Here is a 10569-nt window from a genome sequence, read left to right on the forward strand (position 1 = left end):
GGAAAAACTACATATTATACCTTTAAAGCAGCTGTACGGAACTTTACGTTTTCGTTGATTATAGTGCCCCCTTTGGTCGAAGCGGTATGACACCCACAGCCTGGTGCCGTAAAATCTCGACAGCAACCGGCAATTACCGCATGCATTTGTTTTGGAGAGCGAGAGGAAAATCATAAATGTTATGGTGTAGCTCTGAATTTCTTATAAACTGAGGACAACTGCCTGCTGTATATTTGTGTTCATGGTCACATGGTCTGGCGTTTGTTGTAACGTTACTAGTCTATGGTTGTAACATTACTAGACAAAAGTGGTTCACATCAGCTAACATTACATTTAGCTTGCTTATAACTTCCATGTCGTCATATATTGAAGTGAAACAACGTCTAACAAGTTGCGGTATATTCTCTAAATAAAAACAAAAATACCTGTCGATTAGGAAAAGGGCCAACTCGGGATCAGTTTTAAAACCTTTCGATTCTCTCAGCTCTCTCCACTTGGTGAATGCCCGACCGAGGTTTACACTCGTTTGGGCTCGAGCCCTATCACAGTCCCGTTTAGCCTTCTTCTGTTCTTTTTTTTTAGATGGTGCTCCTTCCTTTATCCGCCATGACATCGAAAGTACAACCAAGTCCTTATAGATACATCTGGTAAAACTGTTATGTGTTCAGCAATGCCCATTGTGTACCGCTTACTTGAAGAACACTCTCTGTAAACGCAAACAACTTCCAGGTGCATACCACCACCTACTGTACAAGAGACTACTCCTTACTACATGTCATTTAGCCTGTTTCATAAATCCTACTCGTAAACACGGCTCCTTCTTCTTCTTCTTCTGTGGTTTAATGGCTGCGGGCCGCTGCGGGCATGCAGACTTACTTCCTCCTCCAGGTGCCGTGTTCTGGTTTGCTGACTTCCGCTGTGTGTCCGACCCGAGCCAGGCTACGCTAAATAGCCATATAGAGAAAGGCTTTTTTTGTCGCTGTTGGGTTAAATAAATATGCGGATCTTCAAGGGGAGGTGATACGAACTAGGGACAGTTTTATGAATGGTAAAAAGTTCCGCACAGCTGCTTTAATTTTAAGGCGGTGGTTCAAAAATATTACCGTGCAGTAGGTATTTTTTTAAAGCAGACATTTCGACTTGTCATAGGAAAAGCACAGATGTTACTCATAGTGTTAATGACGGCTCCGCTCTATTCAGTTGTTTCAGTGAGCGTGACAGTGACTACGTTTACATGCACAAAAAAATTCCAGTTTTTATTAATATTCATGCAGCCGTACATACTCTAATGCCTAACATGTCAAAATATGGAAAAGTGGAACAACTGGAGCCTTTTGTGCCATTTTGCCTCTTTGCAAGTTTCAAGTGGCCAATTTGTTGGACTTTGCAAACACAAACTCCCTCTTTCATTACTTCAAGCACCGTCTTTAACTACAGATGAAAATGAGCTTATAGCTAACTCTGTTGCAAGTAAGTAGCTGTGCACTGTCCCTGGTAAATCAATAAAAAATTACAGGTCGGTGTTGCGATATTTGGGCATGTCCAAAAACCTGTTGATATCCTAGTCTTTCATATTGTTTCAACTTAGACATTTTTCTTCTCCTGAACAGAAATGTGGGCTTTTCTTTTGAACATGCATCTTTACCTAAAAAGCCTTGCAAACTGTTTAGCCCGGTCCCACTCTGAATTTGTCGAAATCCAGCGTTTAGGCAGTGACTTGTGGCGTGAGAAACCAACAAAAAAAAGGCGTCCTTTAACGTCAGCATGATACACAGCCCGTTGCCGTTACATTTTGTCCGGCGGCGTCAGGGAGAAACGTAGTGGGACAAGGACAAAAGTTAAGGCTGCGCAAGTCCGAGTTTGACAGGCGGGAGAGGCATTGGTTGGGTGGGTCCAACAAACACCAACTTTCACCCGGGTGAGCGGTGTTCACGTCCCGTAAGATTCTAAAGCCAAACCCTGTCCTTTTTTCCTAAACCCAACCATGTGTGTTTGTTGTTGAAGCAATAACAGGTCAATTCGCAGTGTTATACAGACATAGTGCGTTTATTTTGAAAGAGATTGTATGTAAACATTAAATTTCCTTAAAACGGAAGTGTATATTGAAAGAAGACACAGTGTCCCAGAACATCAACAACCAACGTACCCAGGGTACCTTACACGTCGTACATGGACATGAGAAGTCCATGACCAAAACGTCAGTATGTGACGAGGCTGGAGTGAGAATGTGTTGAACTGTTGTTTGTGTACAACGCATCCATGACAACGTACAGAGGTGACCGTGAACAGGCAAGAGGCATTGTGTAGGAAACTTCTTAATCAGAAAATGCTTCATTAGGAGGAGCATCCAATATGCAGTATTGGATGCTCCAATACGTCAGTGAGGCAGCATGTACGTTACAAGGATCCTAAAATCAAAGCAGCTAAATGTAATTCAGCCGTCATTAATTTCATTTCTTACACCTGTGTTGTTCCTAATGTCCTCCATGACAAAGGCCCACTGTTTGCCTTCCTACAGTCCACACATTATAAACACATCAGAATCAGTGCAGTCTTGTTGGTGTTCAGCTGAGAGCCATTAAAACAATTCGGCCCATTCCTAATCTCTTTAATATGCCTGCTGATAAGACTGCTATTTCCCTGTAAACACACGCACAGCAACAAATACAAATACCACCAGCATGACTGGTGTTTAATCCTGTGTTTGTCATGTTGTTCATAAATTTACATCCTGTCATTTCTACTTCCAGTTGAAGCCTGGTTGATGTCGTGCCTCGTGTTTGTCATTAGCAGAATGCAGTCAGCGTGCTGCCAGAGAGTCTGTCAAGAGTATAACTGAAGAGAGTGTGTGTGTGTGCGTGTGTGTGTGTCTGTGTGTGTGTGTGTGTGTGTGGGCACGCGTGCGTGCGTGCGTGTCTGCGTACGTGTCTATGTGCTTGTCTTTGAAGCAAATTTAGTTCCTTGTGACTAGTCCATTAGAGACCCGTAAAAAGCCAGGAATCTTTTTATAGGTTAGATGCAAAGAAGACGTGACTCATCTGACTCATCAGAGGTCATGCTGCCTCCAACAAACACACGCACACACACCTACACACAAGCACACACACACACACACACACACACACACACACACACACACAACTACATAAGATTGAAAGCCTTTTTCCCCCCAGACGCAGGAGCCGCTTGTTGGATGTGGTGTATGAATCTTCTGGTGAGCAGCCCTGTGATTGTAAACAGATGTATAATATTGATCATGAATATTTCATATCATAAATATATTGAAAAACACATCTGCATTTTAGTCGTCTAAAATAAAAAATATCATTGGAAAGAATATCTATTTGATGTAAAACGCTTTTAAGAAGTATTAACTAGGGCTGGGCAATTTAACAACTATGTATGATACGTCGATATATTTTCAAGCAAGATATACATTTAGACAACAGCGTTTATATCGATATCGGGTTAAGTTGTGTTACATGACGCATACCAGTGTGCATCTCCCCTCTCTCACACTCTCTGCACAGCTTCGCCACACTCATTCACTTGCAAGTTCTCCAGCAACACTTTGTAAAGCCATAGCCTGATGTGCAGCACCCCAGAGATGAAACTACATGCCGCAGCGACGCAGGCGTCCTGTCTATTTTTGAAGGCTGAAACCATTTCCCTCAGTGGAAACGAAGCTTTTATTTACTTTAATTCCCCAGATAAGAAACAAAAAAATGTGAAGTCAATAAAGCCCCTGCAAAATAGCATTTTAAGTCTTGTGTGTGATTTATCCTGGCTTTATATGAGCAGAGGAAAACTCTAATTTAAATTCATACAATGTAAAATGCCATAGGCTTGTGCTAATAACGTTAGCATGTTATATATATGTTTGGAAAATGTGTTTAGTATAAGACGGGTATTTTGTCGGTGAACCTTGTGAGTTGTAGTGGAGCCGAATTTTGTAACCGTACCTTTGTTAAATGTTGCTGTTGTCCCTGGCTTCATATGAGTAGAGGGAAGGTCCGCTAGCCATTAGGCTAATTTGCACAATGTAAAATGCCATAGGCTTGTGCTAAAAACATTAGCATGTTGTATTTGTGGGGAAAATGTGTCCAGATAAAGACAAGTGCTTTGTCTGTGAATGCTGTGAGTTACAGTGAAGCTGATTTGTGTACTTGTGTTTGATATTGTCTCTATTAAGCCATGTTTAATGTGTGTTTTGAATCAACTAAATTTACAGCACTTCCTCTGCTGACTAGTGTTTTGGAGGTGTAACTGTTGTGCAGCTGCATATTTTCAAACAGGGGAATGAAATCCCTGTCTTTGCATTTTATTTTGATCACAGTCTGTTTTTATAAAAGTGCTTGTGTCATCTCACATCTCTCACTACAAAATACTGAGATATATATCGTGTATTGCCAGTCAGTCTGTAAATACCGAGATGTGAATTTTCATCCATATCGCCCAGCCCTAGTATTAACCAACTATAGAAATGCATCATTGTGAAATGTGCAAGGAGTTTGCTCCACTTAACTAACCTCTTTTATTTTTAAATTTTAGTTTGAAGTGTATAACGTCATAAACAACATAACAGATGCTGTTTGTTAAACCTGAAAAAAATCCAATATACTGCAGTTGGTCTGAGCTCATATTTGTTGAATTAACCACTGTGAATGAGTTTGTAAAAGAAAATATCATGCCCTTTCTTTGCAAACACATGACTGAATCATCACAGTGGTCAAAGGCCTGAATCTCCCAAAACACACATGCCCTCAAACAGCTTTGTGTCAGAGAAATAAGCTTCTCAGTGGAAGGGAAATAAATTCAGCTTTAAACAGTGATCAGAATCTGAGTTGGGGAAATAAAAGAGACGTTGCCTTCATCCAAACACCTGCTGCCCCATTTTTATTATCACATCTTTTCCCTTTAGCAAGACACAACTAACAGCCAGTTTTACCACAAAGCTGCCCAATGGACCGTCTTTATGTTTATGTAACTCTTGTTACGTCTGCCCTAAATCCTCAAATAGCGCTTCTTCTTCAAACTGTCCAGTTTAATACGAGCTGAAATGATTGTGTCGGGGTAAAAATCTGCTGAATTATTTATTGCTTCTAAATTTGTCTCAGAACAAATCAGTCAGTGCGGGACTAAAGTCTTAATTTACATGAAGTGCAGTCTACGAGGGCCCGCCATGAAGTCTCACGTTTCAGTAGCCTTCATAGTGAAGAACAGTTGAGAAAGATCAGAAAGAGGCTCACAGACTGTAGAGTTATAATTCATAAATGCGAAATGCATCCAACTGAGGTGATTGTTGAGGCTTCACGCAGTCTCAACTGTGTGTTGCATGCACACACTTACAAGTAAACACGTGCAAAGCTCTCACATGTACATTGATGATGATGCACATTATGTGCTAAAATCAGTGTCAACCATGTTTACAATGTCTTGGTACAAAGGATCATTTATTAACAGCAGGAACAACGACGCAGGGAGGGAGTTCAAGTATCTTGTTCATGAGTGAGGGTAGAATGGTGTGTGAGATGGATCGGTGGTTTAGTGCGGCTTCTGCAGTGATGCAGGCGCTGCACCAGACCATTGTGGTGAAGAGGGAGCTGGAAGGCAAAGCTTTCGATTTACTGGTCCACCTACGTTCCAACCCTCACCTATGGTCATGAGCTCTGGGTAGTGACTGAAAGAATGAGATTCTGGATACAAGCGGCAGAAATGAGTTCACTCTGTGGCATGGCTGGACTCAGCCTTAGGGGCAGACCCAGAACACACTGAAGGGATCAAATATCTCGTCTGGCCTGGGAACACCTTGGGGTCCTCCTAGGAGTAGCTGGAAAGCGCTGTTAGGAAGAGGGACGTCTAGAATACTTTACTCAGCCTGCTGCTTCTGCGTCCCGGCCCTGGATAAGCAGATGAAAATGGATGAATGGACGGATGACTAGCACTATACATGTTCAGATAATTACATATTTTTCCCTCAGTAACTGTAATAAATTACAGATGAGAACTGTAATAGATTACAGTTACATTTATTTTGTAATTTGATTACATGTAACTATTATGGCTGGAGTGATCTCATAGCAAGATGGTCTCTCGTTTTGTTAGATTTACCAAAATTACAGGGGGTGACTGTGTTCACTTCCAGACAAAAATAGCATGTCTTAAAAAAGTAAAGAAAAAATAGATCCTCTTTTCCTCTCTGTGTGTTTTTGTTTTGTTTTGTCTCCCCTTCTATCCATGTCTCAGTTCTCTTTCTCCTGCTCCCCTTTTTCTCTGCCTCTGTTTTTCTCTCTCCATCAATACAGTGGCCAATGACAGTGCTTTGGCTGAGGAAATGGATGGTGTGTCTATTTTTAGAAGCAGGGAAGGAGGGCAAACCAAAAGTAAGCTAGGGAGAGAGGGAGAGAGGGAGGGAGGGAGGGAGGAGGGATGTGAGGAGAAGATAAATCTGCATTCTACCGCTGCCTCTGGTCAGAGACGGTTGGAGCTGAGCGCGCTCAAGGAGAAGCAGCATCACTGGCTGGAGACACAGCATCTTAAATAAAAGACAGATACAGCTGCAAAAAGGCATACTGTTGTCTGGGATTGCAAGCGCAGAGAAAAGAAGAGAAGATCAACTGACAGGACAAAGACAAAGGTGAGTGGGGAGGCAAATTGTGCAGAGAATCTTTACATAATTACTGGAAATGCATGAGATGGAAACACACAGGGTGCCTATTCTGTGCTTCAGCACAGGGCTGCTGCCGTGGAACCATTTTTAGCCGCTGTATACCGAAGGTGTGGTCTAAATATAGCAATGGTTACACCTTGGAAGAAACTGGGAGAGGCTGGCATTTTGGTTTGGCTTGCACTATTTTTGGCACAGAGGTCGAGACGAAAATACATTGTGGGCTACACTCAGGGTTGTAACAATATGGGGTTACATAACAAAATATAAGCTGACACATTCTGTGGCTTTACATGACTGAAATGGCATTTAAAATAGGCATCTATTTATGTTGCCTCCGTCTGCTCCTTGCTGGGATTGTTTGTATTTTGGGCTGTTTGCTCTGCAACTCCAAAGTGAGCAGGGGAAACAGCCTGAGATGGGGAAAAGGGGGTTATATGTGAAGTAAATTTGATTGATACAGTCAGGGGCAAAAGTAGATGGTTGTGTTTTGACATGCTGCACTCCTGAGGTTTCTAATAGGTGTTTGTCCAGATGTAGCAGCCAAATCATATCACTGGAAAAACACAGTATGATGAGGCATTTGCATAAACAAACTGAGCGCTTCGAAAAAATGTGTTTTTGTCTGTTGGATACACAGCTCAGTTTATGAATATGTAGTCCTCAATTATAAGTCTCTGTACGAAATGCTGTTCAATCAAATGGTGTTTTCTTGGATGGACAGCACATCAATGTGGTGATTTAAAACTGTTTTGCAATAATGCAGAATCTGGCAGAAACATCCTTTATTACACCTGGTCATCATTATTTTAATTTGAGTACTAACAGCCAATCAGTGTCCACTATTACTACCACATGCAGTTCCTGTGTTTAAATTTGCTTTTGCAGGAAACACCTCATTAGATTTATTGAAATTACTGTAGAACTGATAACAAATTAATGGAAATGGCTCTCCTGACTGCACATTGCTATTTCTGTATGTTCCCAAACATGTGACAGATGTTGTTTTGGCTCTAAGCATGATGTATTTCCTCCCTGTCTTCATCTCAGCCATGCGGCCGCGGTCCAGACTGCTGTCCAAGAGAACACTCCTGCTGCCCACAATCAGAGAGGGCACCGAGGAGACAGTGAGGGATTTGAATGGGGCCAACACACTCCACATCGCCGGCCACGGCCAGGCTGTCTCCTCAGAGGACTACCTCCTCTCTATCTGCCACCTGGCTCACCCCACCTTCCCCACCAGGGACGTCTCTCCAGACAACACCCACACACGGCAGCTGGATGCTGGGCACCAGAGGCTGCGGCTGTCACGATTCAGTGGGACAACATCAACCACCTTTAGATCCAACCCCACAGAGGAGGCACATGCCATCGATATGCAGCAGGGAGAGGAGAATGAACTGAGTGGGGAGCTGATGTTTAGTAACACAGATCCCCTGGAGTATCTGTATGGACACCAGAACAACCTCTCAGGAGGCGTGAGGAGGGCAGTTGTCGAGGGAAGGTTTATAAGACAACATCAGGCTCGCTCCAGAGCTCACAGCATCCCCCGTGCTTCAAGTCCAGACCTCCTACGCCAACGCAAGAGCAGCTGCCCTGAATTACACACCAGCACTAACACCTCTGTTCCAAACATCTCCCCAAAGCACAGCTTTGCCAGGAGAGGGAGCCCAGCAGACAGAGGAGCAGAGAGGGAGGGACAGAATCCAACCATCAAACAGTCCCTCATCTCCCAGTGGATCTCTGACTGCAGGTCAGCGTGGAGGGAGGCACGTGTGCGAGCCTGCATGCTGCCCGCCATCGCTGAGATATAGGGCGCAAATGGACAGACATTGTGACAGAAGACATTCCTCAATAAAGTATCTTAATCTATATCTGTCAGTGCATGAGACATTGACGTTAGGAGATATGTAGATGTCTATTATGCAGATATATTAAAGGGATACGACCATATACACATCTGCAAACATACAGAGGCAAGTAAATATTGTCATGATTGTCCATCTGTAATGTTACATCAATGTCATCATTTACCATCTACCTACACTTGATGTATGCTGGTGATCATACAAAATCATAACAATAGAAAAATCTGCAAAATCTTTCTTTTTTTAATCTGCCAGTGTTTTTGTGAATGAACTAAATATGAATCAATAAAACAGTGTTTTGATACTCTAAACCAAGCAAGTGTTATTCAGCGCTGTGGTCTGTGTTTTCTTGCATGTGTGAATCCTTTGAAAATGAACTCCCCTCTTGGCTCTGCTGCTGGTGCCAGGCTCCAGAGTTTCTATGGTAACTGTCGTGGGGATCCTGTTCGGGTAAACACAAGTGTTGAGAAGCACAGACTGAGCAAAGAGACACCGCTGAACCTAAACATGTGAGCTGCAGGTCACCTGTTGCTACAGTGGTACAGATGAACGTCGCCTGCACGTCGCAATCAAAAACATGGAGTACTGCAGGTGTAAGTAGTGAAGCTACTGATTCACATGAACACATCTGATTATTACAAAGAACAAAAGATTCATGACTTAGTGGTAGAAATTAAACAAATGTTGGCTTTAATTGATGAGAATTGTTTTCATCTGGGCAGCTTCAGTCAGAAACAACACAAAGCAACCCCTGGATGTAGTTTTAAATTTGAAACACTAGAGGGCAGGCTTAGAAAACAATATCAACAACCTGGCACATCAGAGGTTATGATAAGTGTGTCAGTTTACCCAAGCTACTGAACAAATAAAGAATTACATAAAAAATAAGCAGTGTCCTTCCAGAGACAATTAATTCTGGTTTATTTAATTCCAACTTGATTCTTAATTTTCTAGATTAAGCCTGTCTCTTATGATAATGTTGTACTCAACCAGTACATTGCTAAATGTGTGAATACTGCAACATCGATTAAGTGAAGTCTGATGGGGTAAGAAACACACACATAATCATACAGGGTTAGGGAATGCAGAAGAGTGATCATCGCCTGCCAAGGATGGATGTAGCCGAGAACTAGATACAGTGTCCATTCAGATAAAAGTTGTTGCACATAAAGCCCAAAACGTTCAACCTGGGTATAGTATTATCCAGACTGTCTGCATCATTAGACCCACAGAGCAAGCGCACTAGAGTCTAAACTTCCAGTTTAGGCTTCACTAACTTAAATGGAGATAAAAATGATTTAACTGTGCAGTTCTTTTAGACTTTTGAAATGTTATTGGACGGAATGGATAAAATCTCAAAGGTGAAACAAGTCATTGCTCGGGGGCTGTGGCGATCAAAAACATTGATTCATTAATGCGAGACTTATGCCTCTGCTTTGAATCGACACCCTAGCCTACGCCATAGCCTGAAGTGCGCCTGCCCAGACATGCAACTATATGTGGCAGCGAGGCAGACCTCCTGTCTATTTTTGTAAGCTGAAGCCATTTCCCTCAGTGGAAACAAAGCTTTTATTTACTTTTATTTCACAGATAAGAAACAATACATTGTGAAGACAATAAAGCCTCCACAAAATAGCATTTTAAGTCTTGTGTGTGATTTATCCTGGCTTCATATGAACGGAGGAAATCTCCGCTCATCAGTAGGCTAATTAACACAATGTAAAATGCCATAAGCTTGTGCTAATAGCGTTAGCATGTTATATTTGTTTGGAAAATGTGTTTAGTATAAGACAGTTGTTTTGTCAGTGAACCTTGTGAGTTGTAATGGAACCGAATTTTGTAACATTACCTTTGTTAAATGTTGCTGTTGTCCCTGGTTTCATATGAGTAGAGGAAAAGATCGCTAGCCGCTAGGCTAATCTATACAATGTAAAATGCCATAGGCTTGTGCTAAAAACATTAGCATGTTGTATTTGTGGGGAAAATGTGTCCAGCAAAAGACAAGTGCTTTGTCTGTGAATGCTGCGAGTTATA

At 42.1% G+C, this 10569-nt stretch overlaps 1 protein-coding gene across 1 annotated transcript; it reads left to right on the plus strand.

The window, feature by feature from the left end:
- Positions 1-6457: 6457 nt before the first annotated feature.
- Positions 6458-8842, plus strand: si:dkeyp-72g9.4 (uncharacterized). The gene is made up of 2 exons (XM_050042357.1): positions 6458-6637; positions 7718-8842. The coding sequence occupies exon 2, from the start codon at positions 7720-7722 to the stop codon at positions 8479-8481; it is 762 nt and encodes a 253-aa protein (XP_049898314.1). The 5' UTR covers positions 6458-6637; positions 7718-7719; the 3' UTR covers positions 8482-8842.
- The last annotated feature ends 1727 nt before the right edge of the window (positions 8843-10569 follow it).

Source organism: Epinephelus moara, chromosome 4, assembly GCF_006386435.1.
Source record: "Epinephelus moara isolate mb chromosome 4, YSFRI_EMoa_1.0, whole genome shotgun sequence".
Classification (NCBI taxonomy): domain Eukaryota; kingdom Metazoa; phylum Chordata; class Actinopteri; order Perciformes; family Serranidae; genus Epinephelus; species Epinephelus moara.